The 22522-nt window shown below is 48.6% G+C and overlaps 1 protein-coding gene across 1 annotated transcript in view; it reads left to right on the plus strand.

Moving 5' to 3' along the window:
- The first annotated feature begins 550 nt into the window (after nucleotides 1-550).
- The window catches only part of LOC119450512 (glycoprotein 3-alpha-L-fucosyltransferase A), a 43354-nt gene continuing 21382 nt past the window's right edge, over nucleotides 551-22522 (plus strand). Inside the window, exons 1-3 of the mRNA XM_037713994.2 lie at nucleotides 551-699; nucleotides 12279-12535; nucleotides 12680-12903. Of these exons, the coding sequence (XP_037569922.1) occupies nucleotides 12312-12535; nucleotides 12680-12903 (448 nt within the window). The 5' untranslated portion in view covers nucleotides 551-699; nucleotides 12279-12311. The remainder of the gene's footprint in view (nucleotides 700-12278; nucleotides 12536-12679; nucleotides 12904-22522) is intronic.

Here is a 22522-nt window from a genome sequence, read left to right on the forward strand (position 1 = left end):
AAAAAAGAGTTACAAGAAAACAGAGTAAAATTACTCCTTCCCGTACCACCAAGTATAACGGAAGTCACAAAACGAGAGTACGCGACCAACGAACGACGTGGACGCAACTATCTTGCTCGGACTCCCTAACTTCGCTCTGAACGTGGGAATGTATTCGCCGGCCATGCATGGCCTCACAAGTTGGAGGGAAAACGCCAAGCCGCAGATATATTGCGCTAAGCAGCCCAGAGGTGCACCTTTACGTTCGTTTCTTTCCGCAACGCCTTGCTTTCTTTCTCATTTTTGTTTCTCAATTTTTCTCTCTCATTTGTGCGGGGCTTACATACAGCATGGAGCGTGAGTGGAGGACCTCCAGGCTCCCCCTTCCCTTTGCTCGGACCTTCTTTCCTCGTTCCTTTGAAACACACACCCGCACGTTCTTTGCCTTCTATGTTTGTTTGTTTGTTTGTTTTTTACTCTCTTTTACGCGGCTCGTTCGTGCACGCCTCACGGCGCGAGTTACGAGCCCACCGACAGCTGTTTTGAGCGCTTTTCTATATGCAAGGCGGTGTTGGCCGCGTCGTTATCGAGGAAACAGCGCATAGCATGCTGCGTGGGTCAACTTTTGCATCTCTACTTGACTCCGCGAAGCCCCCTCCTTTTGTTTCCTTCATCTGCCGACGTTGCTTTTCCGTTAAGGTTGCCAGGCGAATGAGATGAGTAAGTCCAAATGTCTGTGCCTTTATTGAATTGCGTCTCATTGTGGTCAGGTGGTCACGCCAGACATCGCGCCTTGCGGTCGACGTGGTGTTTTTACGCGTTTTGTAGCTTGCAAGAAGTAATTTCATTGTTGCCTGCTGCATACACGTACGTATAGTGTAAATATCTGTTTGCGAAAACACTAATGACCAGGGTGTCCGAGTTTGAGCACACAAAATGAGCAGAAGCGAGTGTTGGTTATAGGTTCTATAAGGCTCTCCCGAAAGACGTGCGCAAATTGACACACACTGCGCAGAAAAGGACAGACAAGACGATAGCAGCGTGTTCATTTGGGCTGGTATATGTATTATCGAAAAGCAGAATTTTGAACAGAGCTACACGGGAGCCTTTGGAAAAGAGGCACAGGATGAATCACTCTGTCAGGTGCCTCTTTTCTGTCTCCCGTGTAGCGCTGCTCAAAATTCTGCTGTTTGACAAGACGAGACAAGCACGCCGGTTAAAGTCTCCAGCGCGTTGCTGGCTTCTCTGACATTGAAATTATAGCAATAAGCAAGAACATGCTAGCGAGGGAAACTTTAAAATCTTGCCACATAAAGAAGGACGTAAATAGATGCCATTGGTGGCACGTGCCATATATACTTGTACCGGAGCGCCTTGTTGGAACTTGATACATGAAACCGAATTTTGAAAAAGGAAAGTATATATATTCTTTTGTGATTTTCACCTGTTATCTTGCGGTTCTGCGCCTGTGCGCGTGTCTCTGGGGTATTCGGTCTGCACAACGTATAGGCCACTTTAGAAGATTTAATAAAACAGCAATAAAATAGGTGTGCGTCAGTTTGTACCCTTCTTCAAATAGCTGCGTTTCACCAACTATGGCCCGAAAAGATATACTTAACAGGGATACATTAAAACGCGGCGTATGAGCTCAAGAAGTACTCAAGACAAAATAATGAGCAACGCTAAAGTCCCTAGATTTCCTGGTCTTTTTTAAGTAGCGACATGTACTCCGTCGGCCGCCATTATCTTCCTAGATAGCATACGACCGTCAACGGCCGCTGCTATCTACGCTGCTCGCAGCAGCGTGCAAATGATTGCGAGGGAACAGCGTTTGGAAGAACGTGGCTGCCGGCATGAGTGCCGCCCAATTAGATTCGTCGGCGGTGCTTCAAAGTTTGTCGTTACTTAAAGAACGCAAAAAAAAATATCTAGGGACTTTAAGCAACACGAGAACAAGGTGAAAGCAGGAGCCAACGTTTCGACAAGTGGACTTGTCTTTGTCAAGACAAAAACACAAGTACACCCGTCATTTCTCTGTCCGTGCACGGATAAATGCATTGGCGTTCCAGTTACTCACAAGTGGTAGATCCTTATTTAAGAGACGTTCACTTCTGTTCACGCTTCTGATAGCCGCAGCGGTGTGCTGTTGTTCGTAGAACACACACGCTTTCCTTGATACGGCGTTTGATGCTAAACGGCCCAGCACGGCCACTTTCAACCCTCGATATCCATTACGAGTCTGGGAAGAAGATGATTTTAACTTGCGAAATAATAGCTGCTGCATGCACCTGACAGGGGAACAAGGAAAAAAAAAAGAAAGCCTATTGGATTGACCGGCGGGGCAATGTGGATAACGACGTTGCTTCCGTGAGTCCGATGGGCTAGGAAAAGAGAACTGCTTGCTTGCTTGGTTAACATGTTTTTTTCTTACTTTGGATGCGATCTTCCTTTCGTATTGGTCATGGATGAAGCATGAAAGAGGGGGGGGGGGGGGAAGTAAGGATTAGGAATTTCAGAGATCGCGAGGCTACAGATCGTCCATGCCCCTACATACAGAATCTTACTCTGGAATATTGTTTCTTTAATTGTCCGCGTTGTCATGCACTACACCGTCTGTTCAAGAATTTATCGAAGGCATTATTATAATGAGCATGCGGGTATGAGTAGCGGGCACTGGGAAAAATTCTCGACCGGACGGTGTGACTGCCAACGCGCGACTCTGAAATATTTATTTTGAAGGCGCGTATGCAGGCAACCACACCTCCTGACGACTGTAGTTGAATGTGGCAGTTGAAGAATTCTCGCTTTCTTGGCTTTTGACAACGCTAACTATGGCCGCGAGAAGCGTTTGATTTAAAAAAAATGTCGAGAACAGTGCTAAGTATATTTTGTTGCAGCACGGCCTGCTGTGTGCTGCATCTACGACGTGTACCCGCTAAACTCTTGTTGTTTTTTTTAATGTTTAGCACACTTATGCAGAACCTTGTCACCGGACGTCAAGAACAGCGTTAGCTGTGAGCGTATTCATAAATACTTGCAGGGATTGCCCAATGCAGGCTTTGACTGACGCTGGAGTCATTAGGGACATCACCAAAGCCGGTTGTATAGCTTATCTATCCATACGGCGATTCTCAGAAACTTGTATGGCCTATCTATACATATGGCGATCGTCAGAAACTTTGACAAGGCTCCCAGGCATCCGGCTGTCGCTGCGCCTGCTCTATCTCGGCTTTATTTCAAGTTTTCTAAATCAATACTGACTTTGGGATCAATACTGACGATGGTCTATAAGGCTTTCGATATGTGCGCTAAGTCTAACTTATATAATCATTATGTGACAGGTAGCGGCAGCTGTGGCATATAGTCAATGGACTGCAAGAATCATGATGCCAATCATAGAGTGGGTGTGGGTGATTGTGAAGCGTACACAGCCAAACACCTTTATCTTCTGTGCGTGCACACGCTCGAACGCGCTTGCGGCGCGCAAGAGAAGCCACAATCAGGGCTACAGTGACAGACGGCAACGTGCTCGAGACGGGACACGTCTCGCTTCTTCATTAGCATCGCCTTTTCATGTCTCCGTGTAATTGTCGCGGCAGCGCCGTGCCCCAACAGGCTTCGAGTCTAACAACGACCACTGTCTTTGACGGGAAAAGGGGGGGGGGGGGGCAGAACAATGCCTTCTCACTGTTTGTCCAATGCCGCAGGCTGTCATTGTTCCTTACGCCATTCGATGTCAATGGAACGCTTGATAGCATTCTGCTCAGAGAGTGATCCGTGCAGTCTAGAGGCCACCTGCAGATTGGAGGCTGCGCCATTGAACATGCACTTGCATTCCTTTACGCTACGATTTTATGGAAGCGTGTAGGTGCCGCCATCTTGGGCTGTCGATTCGCAAGCGTGAAAATGCTTGTATAAATGCGTTCACCGTTTCATGCCCATGTCAGGTCCCTTCACTTCTCATAAAATTTATAAAATGGTCTTAGGTGACAGGAGCAAAAGGAGGGTGAACCATTCGTTTCAAGGGGCGCGGCATATGGAGCCAAATTTCTATACGGCCCTCTGCTAAGTTGCTGCAGCCCTGTCGTTCAAATCTCCCACCGCGTAAAGTCATCGTCAGTAGCGTATTCATTTACAGGAATTTTCTGTTGTGCTTCAATCTACTTGGAATCTTGTGATGGTCGAGGCCGCGGGAGCATTTCGCCATCGCGGCATCGCGACGACGTAAACACCCCCAAGCGCAAAAGCATTTATAGCATGGAATTCGCGAAAAACAAAAATAGTCGAGGATAAATTGTGTCTGCCGCAAGAGTAAATAGTGTAGCGTATACTATACAGGGTGTTTCATTTTAGCTGCACCAAATTTTTAAAGATTGCCTGTGGCAGATAGCACAATTATAATCCTTGATCTAAACTACTCGATGAAGCGGCCATTACATCCACGATAAATCAAAACGCCTAATTGAATAATTAACATAATTACGCTAATGAACATTTAAACTAATTATTTTACGGCACATCTTTCAATCTACGAATTATAGCCGCCGAGTTCGCCAGGCGTATCCACTTGGAACTAATTCTCAGGACTAGAACAGTTTCGAGATATGAATTTTCAAAGTGTCCGACGAAATGCATGGGCGTTCCAGTCTCCCTCTCTCTCCTCGCCAATAAGACAACCTGCACTAATGTTGACGGACAATGTAGTTTCAGTGAGCTCACATGCGTTCTGCGTAATTAAACAATAAATCGCTACATAAATCCCGCGCATACAATGTCACACCACAGATACCCGTATAGCACACGCATCTTCTAATGCAATACATGGCGCATAATATTCAACGGTTTCTTTGATTTTCTGTGCGTGCGACTGGGTATGTGATTGTGTACATTCTTGGCTAGCTAGTATGCCCCACTGTAACACAATGAATATCAGAAGTCTTAAATGTATTTAAATGCGGGTCGCACTTATCTTTGACATTGAGGCACATATTAGGTCCCTGGTATTCCCCATCGATGCAACGTCAAAGGCTCGATTTCTTGTTTGATTACGTTCGACCAGTCGGCTTCTTTTCAAAACCTAATGTGCCGTTCGGATTACGTACATCGTATAAAAAGCCAGCTATGAAGTCAAGACGACTCTTCGGATAAGTCGGACTCAAAAGCGAAATGAAGATATGAAGTGATGTTATTGTGTTTTATTGCGATAGCAATTATAGGGGCACTCCAGGCGCATTTCTGCCGTCGCCGTGCAAGGGCGATAAAATCGATAAAGTGCAAGAGCGATTAAATCGTCGCCGTGCACCGTATGCTGCATGTGCGAGTGAAAGCATGCGAGGGTGAACCCGCGATCGCGGCTCAATCTATCTCACGCAGGGGAGAGAAGCGGGGAGGAAGTCTATCGTCGGGTGCAAGTCTCCGCGAGGGGTGAATAGGGAGCAAGGGGGGGGGGGGAAGAGAATCTACTTCGGGTGGTTGTATCTTGAAAGCCATTTGCGACGGGAACAGAGTCTGCCGTGCGCTGTGTTTTCGCCGCTTTGTTCGCGTTGATGCGAGCGGCAGCACGAAGGTCAATTCACTCGCTGCTGCTGCTGCTGCTGCTGCTGCTGCTGCTGCTGCTGCTGCTGCTGCTGCTGCTGCTGCTGCTGCTGCTGCTGCTGCTGCTGCCGCGCTTTCTTACTCCAGCGTTTTGACAGCGAGTTTCTGCAGTCATCGAGTGAGATGTGTTCATGTTTGCTTGTGCGCGCGTGACGCCATGCTTGGTAATTTAGTTACTATGCCTATGTTTCCAAGTTTATACGGCCGATAAAACTACGATCCTTACTTCGTATAGCTGTCCACTAATTTGCAATCGCAGTCGACGCTTCGCCGTTCGGGTGAAACTGCGACTCTTTTTGCTTTCTCCACTTTCTTATTCCTTACTTCTTCTAGGGCCTATTTTCTCCCCACTACCCCCTCCAGTGGCGCACTGACCGGGGGGGGGGGGGGGGGGTCGGGTGTTGTACACCCCCTCCTGAGGCCGATTTACCCCCCTCCCCCCCCCCGCGTCCAGCCCCACCAGTCCAACGTGTACCTTCAGGGCTCTGTTCACATTGTCATTGCAATACAGGAGGAGGCTTGAGGTCGAATTTTCTTTATTAACCAAAAAAACTCTATCACTGTCTTGTATTTGTGCATTCACTCGTAAATGGCTTTGAGTAAAACGCTGAAGAAATAAAGATCGTCATCATCCTTGGTATCATTATATTATTATAATTTTAGGCATTTTATTTGCTGTTGGATTCCTTTGGCTAAAGCAAGAAAATTGCATATTATGCAAAGTGCTTGCTTCCCCCCCCCCCCCATAAAATTCAACCCCCCCTGGCAGAGATCCTGGGTGCGCTACTGACCCCCTCCCTTGCAGAGTATAGCGTATAGGCGAATACTTATACGCCTCTCTGCTTATAAATAAAGGGTTCTCTTTCTTTCTCTGTACATACACGTCGCATCACCACTCATCCCTCGGGAATGTTCCAACAATTCATCAACGAACAGCTTCAACAAACGCCTTCATCCTCATGACATAGACAGCTAACAGCGATATGCGACGGGGCCATGCACGTGTCATTCACTATGTATACTGCTGCTACCTCGTGAACACAAACACGGTTTGCATAGTTTCGATTTTCAACACTGCGTTAAATCTGCGCGGTTAGTTATATTTATATGAAGTCGAAGTGGTGGCATATATCCCGTGTGATACAATAAAAAATTACTCCATCTCCCGCTAAAGGGAACCATGTGTGGATGCGAAGCAGCGGGGAGATGGTTAGGTTGAGCGGGATATGGTTTCGCGGCAGTGGCCCGAGCGCTCATCGCCGCGCTGCACAGGAGAGAGAATGAGGCGCGCGCGCTCCGTCATTTTCATACCGCGGGACTACCGTGGCGCCCCCAGCGGAGTATGCAGCTGTCGCACCACCTGTCGTGAGCGCCGCTCCGTAGAGTGGAGGATTCCTAGAGGAGAGGAGAGAGAGTGGGAGGGGACGCGCATGCGCTGTGGGGGTGTGGTACGTTGCGGGATGGAAGGAGGGACGGACAAAGCCCCCGCCATAAGCTGCGTCGCATCTAAAAAGAAGCAATACAGGCTCGAGGGCGCAAGACTAGTCCGATTGAGTGCTATAAGTATCAACAGCACCGCGTTCTGAATCGTTACTTTTGCGTATATCTAATATAATGCGACGGGCCAAGGAAAGCGCTTTGAGACAGTGGTTGAGTGATGGAAGTCTTGGGCCTAGGTTTCAGGTATATATTCAGTATTCGCAGTCCTGTCTATGCACGCATGGGTGATGCAACGCTTTTGCGACCGTTCGAAAGCGACGTCAGGGCTTACGTGGTGAGGAAGACTTAAATTATTGGGTTCTACGCCCCAGAATAAAACAGGGTGTACGAGAAACACCGTATATAGTAGAGGTTTCAGGATCAATTTCAACCCCCTGGGGTTCTTTAACGTGCAACTTACGCCATGTGGTAAGAAATGGTAAGTGATACGCGATGCGTTAAGTGCATTCTGACCCCTGCGGAATGCAGTCAGCCGCCGTGGCTGGTAATCGAGCCCCCACGACCTCGTACTTAGCAGAAGAACGCCATAGCCACCAAGTCATCGCAACTCTACGCCGTAGGTGGGCATTACGCGAAAGAGCCGGAGAGCCGTTACGTGCAGTTTGGACGCTGCATGCGGCCGTGTTTGCCATTCCGCGGTCCGACTTATATGCAAATATGGAGGCTGCATTTTCTTGTTATTTAGTTATTTCGAACACGTTTTAAAAATAAGCCTGCAAAAATTTATTCGCATTACGTCACTGAAGGTGCATTATGTGTCCAGGAGCAAATCACTTGCAAGAAAAAATTAAAACAATCCATTGAAGGGGTGCCGCTGCGTAATCGGGTAAATTGAACGAATAATTTGACGCCAGTTTTTTTTTTCGGTCTACATGGCCATTTTGAAACGTAGAAACGCGGAACAAGCCTTTCATGACGATTCCCTTCATCTTTTCAATATAAAGGTGGTAAAAAAAAATCCAGAGCCCTCCACTACGGCGTGCCTCATAATCAGAACTGGTTTTGGCACGTAAAACCACAGAAATAAGAAGATGAATGTAACTAAGAAGATAATTAATGCAATTAGTTTACCTAGTGCATGGATTGCATTGGTTTTTATTGCAATTGATGTCCGCCTGGATAAATAATTCATCTATGTTGACGTATTTCGAGTAAGATTTCTGGGGTTTAAGAAGTATGAAGTAATATATATAAAGAAGTGTAGGTGCACGTAAAAAATCAAACACAAACATTTAATTTCGACGTTACGACCGGTGTCCAGCCTTCATCGAGACTCTTGATGAAGGCCGGACCCCCGACAAAGTATATATATATATATATATATATATATATATATATATATATATATATATATATATATATATCATCAGCCTATATTTATGTCCCCTGCAGGACGAAAGCCTCGCCCTGCGATCTCCAATTATCTCTGTCTTGCTATAGCTGATTCCAACTTGCGCCTGCAAATTTCATAACTTCATCACCCCACCTAGTGTTCTGCCGTCCTCGACTGTGCTTCTCTTCTCTTGGTATCCATTCTGTAACTCTAATGGCCCACCGGTTATCCATCCTACGCATTACATGGCCTGCCCAGCTCCATTTTTTTTCTCTTAATGTCAGCTAGAATATCGGCTATCCCCTTTTGTTCTCCATCCGCACCGTTCTCTTCCCGTCTCTTAACGTTAGGCCTAACATTTTTCGTTCCATCGCTCTTGTTGCGGTCCTTAATTGTTCTCGAGCTTCTTTCTTAACCTCCAAGTTTCTGCTCCATATGTTAGCACCGGTACAATGCAATAATTGTACACTTTCTTTTCAACGACAGTGTTAGCTCCCAGTCAGGATTTGGCAATGCCTGCCGTATGCACTCCAACCAAATTTTAGTCTTCTGTAAATTTCCTTCTCATGACCAGGGTCCCCTGTTAGTAATTGGCTTAGATAGACGTACTCCTTTACAGACTCTAGAGGCTGACTGGCGATCCTGAATTCTTGTTATTATCTTTGTCTTCTGCATATTAATCTTCAACCCCACTCTTACACTTTCTCGGTTAAGGTTCTCAGTTATTTGTTGTAATTCGTCCCCATTGTTGCTGAATAGGACAATGTCATCTGCATTGTCATCAGGACAATGTCATCAGCGATTGTCGGTGCTCCGACGTTTGACAGGTGAGCAGTCAGATCCGCAGACGTCGTATTTTGAGAAAGCCTGGACACAAAAATGGCTTTCGGTCGCGGGGCGCGTTTCGCTACGGATATTGCCTTGCTCTCCCCAGCTCCAAAACAAGCAGGCCGACGTTCCACTCCGAGTTGCCTTGGAGAGATGGTCAGCGGTGACAGCACTCGGCGAAGCAGTCTGGACGGTCGCAGCATACGTTTCCTTGGACGGGTGGAGCGGCAGCACAGTATGAGAAATGGGCGGTATCACAGTATACGAGAAATGGGAGACGGCTTGCCAAGCGCATCACGCAGGGAACGCACCTAGACCCGTAGCGCACCTATATTCTCGGCCTGCTGAGCGGATGCCAGCGCGTTTTCCCTGTGCAGACGCTCAGTTGTCACTCCGCAGCCGCGCCACCTCATCGCTGAGGAAGGATATTCCCTCGAGCGCCTGAAGGAGAAGGCCACGGAGGGCCGCCATGTCACCAACCGATTTCTAGATCCAACAGTGACATTATAGATCGGGTCCAGAAAAAGTTTCTAAGCCCATATATCATGACCGCTTCGCTAACACGGACTCTTGGCCCTGCTCTAGCACTGTTGGATTATTGCCATTACCTTTACTTCGCTGCCGACGTAATCGCGCTGACCTGCTTTTCCTTTTCAAACTCCTTCACGGTATCCTCATGTGCCCCGAATCTCCTCAGTTGTATCACATTTCGTATTCCGCGCAAGATCACCAGAGAATACAGACCTTTCCATGTTGCTGCCTGTCACCACCAACACTCAACCGTCCATAGAATACAGAGTCTCTATAACGCCCACTTTCATGACCTTGATATTTTTCACAACTCTGTCTTTGTTCTGCTCTCAGCCTTCCGTTGTTGTGTCTTAGTTTCACATATTGTTCAACTTCCCTTCTCCTCCTTTTTATTATGTATGCATTTTGCGCCTTCGGTTGCATGTATGTATACTTTTCTTTTCAAGATAGTTATTTTTTATTCATTGTTTTTTTTCACTGATACTCTCCTGCTGTATTTCTTTTTCTATGTATACGTGCGCCAGCACCTAGACCTCACGGTTGTTCCTGGGCACGATAAATAAATGATTTATTATTATTATTATTATTATTATTATTATTATTATTATTATTATTATTATTATTATTATTATTATTATTATTATTATTATTATTATTATTATTATTATTATTAGTATTATTATTTATGTACACTCTTCAAGATTGTTACTTTTATTAATTGTTTTGTTTTAGTGATATTCCCCTGCCGTTTTTTTTATGTATGCGTGCGCCAGCACTCAGACCGCAGGGTTGTTCCTGGGCACGATAAATAAAATTATTGATTGATTGATTATTATAACTGCTCACCCCCAGCTCGCCCAGGAAGGCATATTCTTTCATCGACTTAATACAGCTTGAATCGCCTTCCAACTTTTTATACACAGGCAAACAAACAAACAAACGCTTGCCCATTCGGCAGAATAAGCACGCGCACTCTTGCACGCAGAAAATAGACTTTAGTCGACGAGAAAGAGAAAGCGCTGGCGCAGCTCTCGCGCGCACGTGGCAGAACGGGACACCCTGTTTGATCGGCGTAAAAAAATCTGCACTTGCAACGTAACTCGGTGTGTGCCAACGCTGAAGCTGAACCACGTATAAGCTTGTATCTTCAGTCGAAGACTTCAGTTGAGTGAGTATCACTTCACATTCGCAACTTAATGTGCCACAGCAACCGATCGCTTCATTGGCAGATTGAATGGTTCATCGAACGTGTGCTTGGTCTTAACGTTCGAATTCTACACACAAGCTATTAAAGGTTAAAAAATTAAATTATGGGGCTTTACGTGCCAGAACCATGATTCGATTATGAAGCACGCCGTAGGTAGGGACTCCGGATTAATTTTGACCACCTGGGGTTCTTTAACGTGCATCCAAGGCACAGTACAGGAGACCTTTTGCATTTCACCCCCATCGAAATGCAGCCGCCGCGACCGGGATTCGATCCCGCGTCCTCGGACTTAGTAGCGCAACGAGCTATGAAAGGTGCTTAGAATGTTCGAATCATACGAAATTCCAACATCTTAAACATGGTAAAGGCTGCAGTCTAAAGTACAGAAAAGAAAATGAAACACATAAAGCTCGAATTCTGCCTATGTGTTAGAATTGCTGTATGTGCTCTCATTTTCCGTAACACTAGCCGGCGTCGGAGAACGGCGACTGCTGACGGGGAATATAGAGCCCTCAACTTCGTCAACACCCCGCAGCGCTTCGTAAATGTTTGGATTCGTTCGCTATACGTGTGATGACTGAAGCGTCGAGGTCGTCGATCTTGCAAAGCCCAGTGCGTGACCGGGCTAGCTGTTGATTCTTTCTAACAGCTCACCGCCGGTCGAAAGACTGACAGGCGGCAGGGAGACAAGCTCTGCGTCACTTCCAACTAAAGTTTAATTTGCTATAGAAGCGCACATATTACAGACCTTGGATATGTAATGCAATGCAATAAAGCCCACCCTTACCCTTGTCACATTTAGTTTGCGTATGTACAGCCTTTGTCAGAAGTAGAGTGTATCAGAAGCATACTGGCTACTTCGAGGCTTTCGCCATATACGTCTGACGGCTGTGTTATGCCGTTCCCGTGGTGCTCCCGACAGCCGGGACCTCCGGATCGTGAGTGTATACGAGAGTTCTCCTCCCGGCCACGGCGGCCGCTTTCGATGGGGGCGAAATGCAAGAACGGCCGTGTTCCGTACATTGGGTGCATGTTAATTAAAGAACCCCGAGTGGTCGAAATTAATCCTGAGCCCCCACTGCGGGGTGCCTCATTATTGGATGGTGGTTTTGGCACGTAAAACCGCAGAATCGTTTCTTAGACATTTCCCAGGCCATTGCAACTTTGTCGCATACCACATGAACTCCCTTAAACAGCCGGTCCAGTCAGCCTTGCTTTCGCAGACAACGTGAGCCCCGTATACTTTTGACAAAGACTGTACATGCTAATGCGTGCCCTGCGCCAACTGCGCTTCGTTCTATACAGCCTGCGGAACCGACGTTCTGCTGCTGCTGCTGCATGGCGTTCTCCCGTCACGCGCTGTTGGTGGGCCACGCGGGCGGCCTTCGGCGCTGCGTCCTGGTCGCAGTGCTGGTCAGCGGGTTCACGCTGGTCATTTTCCAGCTCAATCTGACTTCCAAGCAGAGCACGGCGCTGCCGTGGATGTCGGCCAGCCCGGACCGGAGCGGCCGTGAGAGCAGGACGGAGCGAGCCCACCGTATCATGGAGCGCCAGCTATTCAGGTCGGTTTCGCTGGCATCACATCAGTTTCCCGGCAGCGTTTGAAGCTGGAAAGCGTAAAGATGAACTTCGCTTTATAGTTGAACGCAGAGATCCAGGTTCCTCAGTCGGTGTTATAACCACGCGCGTTTCTGCACCACGTGCAGGGACAGCGAGCAAGCCGACCACCGACACGAAGACATGTCCCTGTCGTGGTCGGGCAAGAAGTTGCCCTGGTTCTTCACCAACGGCACCGAGTGGCCTCGTCCATCGAGCAAGCTGTCGAGGCTCCCCAACGTGTGGCCCGACCCGCAGTCGCCGCACGACGACCGCATCGTGTCGCAGCTCATGTACCTGCCGCCAGGATACAAGGCGCAGCCCAAGAGCGTCAGTGAGTCATGCGAGCTGCATACGTCATCATTTTAGCGTGACGGCGTTAAGGGCCCCGTGTCGCAGAAAATCCGGCGTCGGCGTAAGCGCCCGGCGTCGTTGGCGGAAATAATCACGCCGAACCACATCATCCCGAACCACCGCGACCGGGCAGGCCCTTCGCGTGGCGCAAGGCGTTAGTGAACAAAAATTGAATTTCTTAAAATCCGTAGAAAAATTGTAGAGTACGACTTAACCACAACCTACAGACGTGATAGCGTCGGATTGTAATTTGAATATACGAGAAAAAAAGCCTGATAAGCAGCCAGGAATCTTTGAATGCTATCGCGTTCCACTCTTAAAGGCGAAGCTTAAGCGTCCTCCAATTTTTTTTGAAGGTGTGATGAATTCCAGCAAGGTCAAAAGACGCGAGCACAAGTATAGGAGGAGGACACGGGATGAACGCCGGACTTACCACTATACGTTTTAATTCGAATTTCAATTGTTTGTAAGCACCCCAAGAGGCAGAGATCTTTATGGGCTTGAACCGTTTTCTTGGCCCTGAGGTATCCCAGCTACTGTGAAAGCATTTGTTTATCAAACCTTGTGTACCTACCTCACTGCCCCGCCCGCCTCACCTTGCTATGAACCCATAGTGCGTAACCTCTTTTAAAAACGCTTTATTCTCTGCCTATAAGGTATAATGTACACCAGAGCAAAGCTTCGAGCAGATATGTCGAAAGGTTAGCATACAGCAATAATTCTAAAATATTATTCACTGAAGCTGTATAAAACCATGCGAAGGCAGCTCGCAAAATAGGTATAGCTATAGGGTGCATTTAAAAAATCTAGAAATTTGAAATTTCATCAGCATGTTCCCCACAACGCGCATACTTCATTCCTGCTGAGGTTCAAATCAATTCGCCGAGCAGATCCCAAAAAGCAAAATAATCAAATCAGTCCGCTGGTAAGAATACAAAATTTTCTATTAGCATAAAATTCATAACTTTTTTTCAGAGCCCGTAAACCAATAAACTTTTGAAATTCCTTCGCCGTGCTTCTCCTAAAGCGCACTTTACTCGCGCCAAATGACGACTTCATACACCGGATACTTCTGAAACGACGCCACTTAACGCAAAGTATATCAGCTCTCACGCGTAACTATGTACCAGGATATTGGTAAATTCCCAGAACGTGCCCACTACTTACAGTTACCTCTACTCACATGAACTGGTATTCACTCCCGTTCACAGCCACGCCTACGCATACCAACAGATACTCATTCACGTTCGCAATCACGTCCCTCGCATAAAACGGGACGGTCACTCAGATTGATGCGTCTACTCGCATTCATATATCCTCCTGAGACCTTAATACTGCTATGGGACATAATCGATCTTCAGGGTGGTTTTTATTGTCTACTGTTATGTTATGAACGTGAAAAACAGTTTTTTTAAATATAAATACCACGGTTAGATGCCAAGAGCTGCGTCTCCATGTACGTGAAAAAAAGTCAGTGCCATTCCACTCTGTGAAGGTGGATGACCAGCGAAGCTGTGTATGTGGTGATTGACCGTTGCTCCGATGAAACGTTCCAAGTTTGCGGGATCGGGACCACATGGACGGTGCGCATTTTTTTACGCCTCGCGGTCCTGGCGGGCAGCACGCTACGCTTGGCGTCCGCGGCCCGCTCATAGTCGGTGGTCTCCTTCCGCCGCCGCGATGTATGTTAACGCACAGACAAGGAACCTACACACAATATAGGAGAGACTATGGCGTTTTTTATGGCCGCCAGGGTGAGCTACGTCATGTAATGAAGAAGCAAACATAGGTTCCTGCGAAAAGCGCGGTGTGGTGCACTGCTGGCATGTCCAAGTTTATACAGCTGATAAAACTACTATCGTTACTCCGTATAGCTGTCTACTAATTTTCTATCGCAATTGATGCTTCGCCTTTCGGGTGGAACTGCGACATTTTTTTACGATACCGAATTTCAAAAGCGCCGCCATCCCGATGTTTTCATACGACGCGTTAAGGTGGCGTGACGCGTCTGAAGTTGTTTTACGATCCCGAAGTTTAAAAACGCCGCCATCCCGACGTTTTCGTATGACGCCGTGACGCGTCTGAAATGGTTGATCTACTTCCGGTCTATCTGTCTACTTCCGTTGCCGGACGAGATCTCCCGAAACCTGGCCTATAACAGCATCGCTGTAAAAAAATTGCCCCCACCTCCCCGAAGGGAATCGGGAGGAAATGCGAATGCATTTCTTGCGCCGAGAGTACACGGCGTAGTAATTTTAATGGCGTAAATTAATGACGAGAAGAGGATTTGCACCGTAACCATTTATTTACACATTCATCAGCACCTGTTTGTGTTGTCATTGTACCTGACGGCCATAATCACAGCCTTTTGGTCGCTAAAGTGTACAGTCAAAGGGTCTTTGAGAAGCATGCGCACGTCACAGTTTCGGGTAAAGGCGAGATCAATGCAACTTCCGTGAATGGTAGTCGGACACTTGTCGGTCTCGGCGGAGGCACACTGCATAGAGTACTTTGTCCGCATGTACTCCACCAACCACTCGCCGCTCTTCTTTCTCATGTCCACGTTAAAGTCACCAACCAAGACGACGGGGTCAGATACTTCGGAGCGCGCACACACACACTTTCCATAGCCGCGTCCAGTTGCGCGGCAACGGCGTCACGAGCGAGGTTGGGCGCGAGGTACACGGTCACCACAAAGACTCCGTCTCCGGTGTAGGCAAGGGTGTAGAAGTCTTTGTACGGAGACGTGTCTCGAACGGGCGAGGTGCCAACGGCATGCGATATGAGGTTCCCATACACGTTAGCAACGAGATTAACGCCGCAGTATTCGCTGTCCTTGCCGCTTCGAGCAAAGTAGTAGCAAAGTAGTGAGTGACGTCACCTCCAGCGAGAGGTGTAATGTTCGGGTTGGATTGTATTACACTTCTTGCTAGGGGTACCGTTGCCGTCAGACATTCGCCTTCACCGACTTCTGCCATCGCCTTGAGAGGCGCCCAGCCAGCGAACGGTCGAGAGTGAGGCGCGCGCTTCACTCCATTTATATATACGTGCGAGCGAGCGAACGGGAGAGTGGGGCGCAGGGAGGAGAGAGAGCGAACGGCGAGAGAAGGAGCGGCGAAGCACTGCACCTACCCTCTTCTACACCCTCTCCACACACGCGGGAGCTCCGCCGAGTTCCCGCGATGCGAGCGCCCTCACACGCCAGAGCGCGCTCCTCCTCTCCACTCACTCTCCGCTACTCCGCCCGCACCTCTGCTCTGGTTGCTAGGGGCGAGGATAAGCGCGCGCGCCCGCAGCTGTTGCTATGGGAGAGGGAGTGAGAGCGGAGAGATAACACCTGCCGGCGCGCGGACACCGACAGACGCCTGACGTGCCCCGACCAAGATTTGTATTCGCATTTAAAAAGAGCCGCAGTTTCGCTATGGGTGTTCTGTGGTTTCGCCCGAAAGGCGAAGCATCGATTGCGATAGCACATTAGGGGACAGCTATACGAAGTAAGGATAGTAGTTTTATCGGCCGTGTAAACTTGGAAATATTCACTTGCTAACTAAATTAACAAGCATGGTGTCAGCGCGCACAGACCAACATGAACACATCACACTCGATGACCGCGGACACTCACTTTCAAAACGCTGGCGTCAGGAAGCGCGGCAACAGCAGTGAGCGAAGTGACCTTCGCGCTGTGTATCGCTTCTATCGCTTCAACTTCTACGCAAGCTGGCCGACGAGAACACCGCACGCATAAATGTATGAGCCGCCTACAGATTGCTTTCAAGATAAGGCGCGCGCGACCGCGCGCGGTCGTTCAAAGTACGCAGTTGATGCCAGAGTCAAACGCCGCACCCCCTCCCTCCCTTCCTCCCTCGCTGCCTCCCTCTCTGCGCGTGCGAGATTGAGCCACGATCGGCAGTTCCCCGTGCGCGCGGTCGCGAAATGTGCAGTTGCAGTCACCCACCGCTCCGTACAGGGTGGAGACCACGGAGTAAGATAAGACAGGAGCGCCGACTCCACTCGTCTGGAAGGGACACATTCTGAAACGCCGGTTCCTGCTTCACAGCGTGTTCGCCAGATGGCGCTACGAATGAAGACTCTGCAGCTGAGAGGCGCGCCCAACAAACCGAAGGAGCAAAGGTGCGGGGACTCCCTCGCGGCGCCTGCTTGCCTATCCGTTTTGTCGCCTGCTCCGCGCACGCCCTGACGCCTGTAGCGCACATAGCTCTTGCGGTTCACGGGGTGACGTTAGCAGGAGAAATAAGTCATGTATCATTTTATTTATTTATTTATTTATTTTATACAGGCCAAATGCAGGGCATTTGTCAGGTGGCCTACATGGAACTTTACAAGGCACAGTAACAGAAAATAAACAAATTACGGAAACTAAGACGGAAAGAAAAACTATAGCAAATGGTAAGGCGATATAACGGCAGTTCGGGTGGTCTCAAGCAATGACAGACGACAGCGAAAAGAAGTTTTTATGCAAAAGCTGACCTTTATCACTCTTTTTTTATCTGAGCACGCATCAAGTGCTAAGATGCTTCGCTTGCTTCTTTGTTTCTCGCGGTGCTTTTCGTGTCGCCCGGTTCTCTTTCGAGCAGAATCGCCACATTCTCATTAAACATAATAATTGGGAATTCCTGCCTGTGTGTCCTGCTCATTATTTCACAAGAGAAGCTCTGATTATGTGTCTGCATAATTGGGGGAATCATCTCGAAGGCAAGGCTGAGAATTTACATGGCAGCCAGCCGGTATTTACACTGGCTAACCTCCTTGTCTTTCTCTCTCTCTACATTACGGCATGTCTCCGGACAAGGAAAGGCACCTGCACTGTGTGTAGTTGTAGACAAATTTAAATTAAGCTTCTGGTTCCTCCTGGCATTCAGCATCATTGAGCTACGCCAGGCTTCCCTAAACAAATTAAAGGAACGGCTCCGCTTCGAAGTCGAGGCACTTTCTTTACATCTAGTAGGACATCGCCTTTGTCTTTGCTGAAGTAACTATCAAAAATAAGCTGCTTCTCGAAGTGTCGCGCACATATTTTGGTGATTTCTTTAAGCGCTCGCTTATTTCAGGAATTTTTTTACCTCACTGGTGCAGTAGTTGAAGATCAGATGGCGACGCGAAGAGCGAAAACTTCTCGCGTCCTTTGCCATAACCATATTTACAGCCGGGAACAAAACACTGTCCTGTTGCTCAGTCTCTTCACGCACAAGTATCAAGATACCTTGTTCAGTCAGGCATGAATAAACATACTGCAGATATAGTAAACAAAGCGAGGAAGACAAAAATTTCGCACCTTCGCTTCCGCAGACGTAGAGGAGTAAAAAACAAGTACTTCTGTTGTGTCTTTTTGTACAGCATCATTTATCGTCTGTTTCCTCTAAAGACATGTAAAAATGTTTCGTATGCCTGCATAAAAGCGCTACCGCGTGCTTATTTGCGCTTTTATTATTTGTGCTTATATTTTTTGTGTTTGATTGCTGTCAAATTGAGACGGCCGAGGGTCCACGTTTGTAGCAGACGACACGTTCTACGGGTGCCGCGCTGCCGGTTCTGCGCCGCTGTCGCCGCCGGTCTCCGCCACTCAGCGCATGCGCACATGGAAGCAAGCTGTTGAGTGTTTTCCACGCGCCTCGACAGATGGCGCTACGCGATGTATAATTTAGCGTTACACGGTTTGTCCCGAGCGAATGCATTGCGCGGCGGCGGAGTCGGCGCTCTTGTTGATCTTACTCCGTGGTGGAGACATTCATTGACGGGGTTAGAGTGTACTACAGATTGAGGGAGTGGGTCCAACGCAGGCTAGCCGCTGAGGCTTTAAATGCCAAGCATTTCTTGGTGAACATTTCCTACTTTGACAGTATCTATCTATCTATCTATCTATCTATCTATCTATCTATCTATCTATCTATCTATCTATCTATCTATCTATCTATCTATCTATCTATCTATCTATCTATCTATCTAGCCGCCTACGTCTTTGTGCTCTCATTGTCGTTTCGTTAACTTGGTATGTACCACAATTGGCATACTATGACAAGAATATATGCCGAACATAAATGATGTGTCATGACATTCATGTCATGAGATGCGTGTCATGTAGGTCATGAAACAGCCCCCTACATCTTGGTGCTCTCATAGTCGTTTCGTTAACTTATGTTGAATTCCAATAGCGGAGTCGGAGCAAGTTTTTCTGCTCGTTTCGGAGCAAGTTTGTTCCAATGACAGAGTGAGGGCGAGAGTAACATGTTCCAATGAGAGAGTCGGAGTGGATTCAGAGCGTGAGTGACTCCGTGGAGCCGGAAAAGATGCTCCGCCAAAATCGGCGGAGTGGACCGGAACTCTGCGTGACGCATTTCCTTTACCACGTTTGTCCGCAAGAGGGGCGCAGCCGCTCGCGACTCGCGATGGTAATGGCGGACGACATGAACGGCTCGGCTAGTTTGGCAGAGCGTGCGGCATTGCTTCTGCTATTCGATAGCGACAGCTCCGAGTCGGAAAGCTCAAGTTCCGACACGAGCGATTTCTCGGATAATGACAGTGACGCTGAAACTGCCGCTTATGAGCGGGAATTCGACAGGATGTTCCGCATTCCCGCGAAGAGGCCCAAAGTAAGCTTCATCGAGAACGTCCTTCAAGTTGCGAAGACACCCACCATGTTTGTCCATATCCTGCGTGCTCACCATAGCAAACAAAAGCTGTTGCACCCTTAATTGGCAAGATATCCATTCATTTTGCAGTTTTAATTGGTGAACGGCGCTGAAAAGCGCCGTTCACCAAGGCAAGTCAAGTGATCGGTGCGGCGGTGCTGGGAGCAAACAGCGGAAGGGAATGACAAGTTGACAACACGCAAGGTATCCTGGGTAACTTGGAGCCCGAAGGATAGCACTTCCGCTTCCGCCTTGCTCCGGCGGCGCAGGTTCTGTTCCACTCGCAGATTTGGAGGCGTTGCTCTACGCCAGAGTCGAGTGCTCGCTCGCGGAGTCCTTCGGCTGCTCCGGCTCCGCCATTGGAATTCAACATTAGTAGGTGCTAATATTGGCATGGTATGACAGGAGTGTATGACGTGATAAGTGATAAGCGATAGCCTGATAGTGATAGCCTAATCATCCATAGCCTAATCATGATATTGATAGCCTATCAGGCTATCACATAAGGCTCTCACATAAGTGATAGCCTGATAGGTCATGACATGCGTGTCATGTAGGTCATGACAATGACCCAGCGAAAAAGATTAACACTCAAAAGCCACTGAAATGGGTTCTGACGTGGGTACTAAGTAAAGGAAGCACTAAAGGATGGTGGTAGAAGTCATAGTCATGAGCATGACTCAGCAAAAACGTCAATGACTCGGCGAAAAAAAGATTAACACTCTAAAGCCACTGAACTGGGTTCTGACGTGGGTACTAAGTGAAGGAAACTTTAAAGGATGCTGATAGAAGTCATAGCCATGAGCATGACTCAGCAAAAATTACAGTGACTCAGCCAAAAATGATTATCGCTCAAGAACCGCTGAAATGGGTGAAGGAAACACTAAAGGATGGTGGCAGAAGTCGTAGTAAACCAGTGGAATGGGTTCGGATGTTGTACTAACCGAAGAAAAAGGCTAAAGGTTGATGGTCGAAGTCATAGTCATGAGCATAACTAATGCTCTCGCATTAAGGTCTCTTAGATGTAGCTAAAGGGACTCATGAGGACTCATGACATGCGTGTCATGTAGGTCATGAAAGTGCCTCCTACGTCTTGGTGCTCTATGGTCGTTTTGTTAACTTGGTAGGCTCCCCGCACACTGCTTCGCATAACATCGATTCGCACAGGGCGTGGGATCTGCCGGCTTTTTTTATTGCAAAGTTGGTGGCGCCACCGCCGCTTTCTCCCGAATGAGAGGCCCCGCGCGCCGGCGGGACGCTTGTCGCGTCGGATACCCTACCGCAGCGGCATGGAGCTTTGACAGGCGGATACTCGGTACCAGTAACACTGATATTATTCCCCACCGATCTATTGTAAATAAAATGGAAAAAGAGCGGCGGAAAGAATGCAAACGACGCAACAACGACGGTGCGTCGAGCAGACGACAGCTACTCAGCCCGTGAGCTCGCCTCAGCCAATGAGCGCTGCCGAAACAGCCGGAGCCAGTAGGGTGTACTCTGACTTGATTTCTTGCACCGATTCATCCTGGTTAGCTTGGGCGGTCGCACAGACTGTACGCAGAATCTTGGCTGGGCCGTATGATAGCCGGTTCGCCCACACTGTGTGCGAATGATGATCTTTTAGTATCCGGCCTGGATCTACGGTAGGGGTCTTCGGTAGCGACGGCGGGCGAGCACGATATCTCGGCGCGCTGCTCGGCGTTCCACTTGGCGTCCCTTTGTTCTCTTCAGCGGTTGGCTGCGTCTCGACGTCAGTCTTACGTCGGGCATATCGTCGCTGCGTGTCGAGAGTGGTCCAACTGCCGTCGTTCAGTTATTCGTCGGTGATGGTGTCCCCTTCCACGACGATTTCCATGCTGCGGAGTCTTCGGGTCACCGGGGTAATGCAGTCGTGTCGGCGCGGAGTCCCGACCACGCCGGCGCCGTTAGACTTCTCGATGAGAAGAGCAAGAAGTAAACGCGTCTGCTCTCCATGGCTGCTACGAAGTGACTGCTCAGTGAAGAACTGTGCCACGCCACTAAGCTCTTCGACCCTCCTTTTTATGCATGCCTCGCCATTGGTCTCGGCGCTTCGACGCCAGAGCCGTCAGTAGCAGCGCTACGTCGTGAGCGTGTGAGGAACGTCCCTGTCAACGTGAGGAACCATTGGCTTCTAGCGATAATTTGTTTCGCTGGTCGCGCACTCCCACATGGACAGTCGCCCACGATAGTTCCGGATCTTACATCCTCCTCTTCGACTCTCTGAGAGGGCACGTCGGAAACTTGGACGAAACAGCGTCGCACATACGCGGCTACCTCACAGAGGAATGGAAGAAGAAGCGAGAGTCGGCGCTGACACATTCATAGAAGTGAACATGCCGCTTTACGTTCGGCGCTTCGAGCCTTACCACGCCAGAGCCGTCAGTGGCAGCGCTACGTCGTGAGCGTGTGAGGAGGTGGACGCGCCTGCAGTGGACGCGTTCATGAAGGACTACATAGTCGTCCCTGTCAACGTGAGGAACCATTGGCTTCTAGCGATAATTTGTTTCGCTGGTCGCGCCCTCCCACGTGAACAGGCGCCCATGATAGTTCCGGATCTTACATCCTCCTCTTCGACTCTCTCTCTCAGAGGGCACGTCGGAAACTTGGACGAAACAGCGTCGCACATACGCGGCTACCTCACAGAGGAATGGAAGAAGAAGCGAGAGTCGGCGCTGACACATTCACAGAAGTGAACATGCCGCTTTACGTTCGGCGCTTCAAGCCTTACCACGCCAGAGCCGTCAGTAGCAGCGCTACGTCGTGAGCGTGCGAGGATGTGGACGCGCCTGCAGTGGACGCGTTCATGAAGGACTACATAGTCGTCCCTGTCAACGTGAGGAACCATTGGCTTCTAGCGATAATTTGTTTCGCTGGTCGCGCTCTCCCACGTGAACAGTCGCCCACGATAGTTCCAGATCTTACATCCTCCTC

This window comes from Dermacentor silvarum, chromosome 4, assembly GCF_013339745.2.
Source record: "Dermacentor silvarum isolate Dsil-2018 chromosome 4, BIME_Dsil_1.4, whole genome shotgun sequence".
Classification (NCBI taxonomy): Eukaryota; Metazoa; Arthropoda; class Arachnida; order Ixodida; family Ixodidae; genus Dermacentor; species Dermacentor silvarum.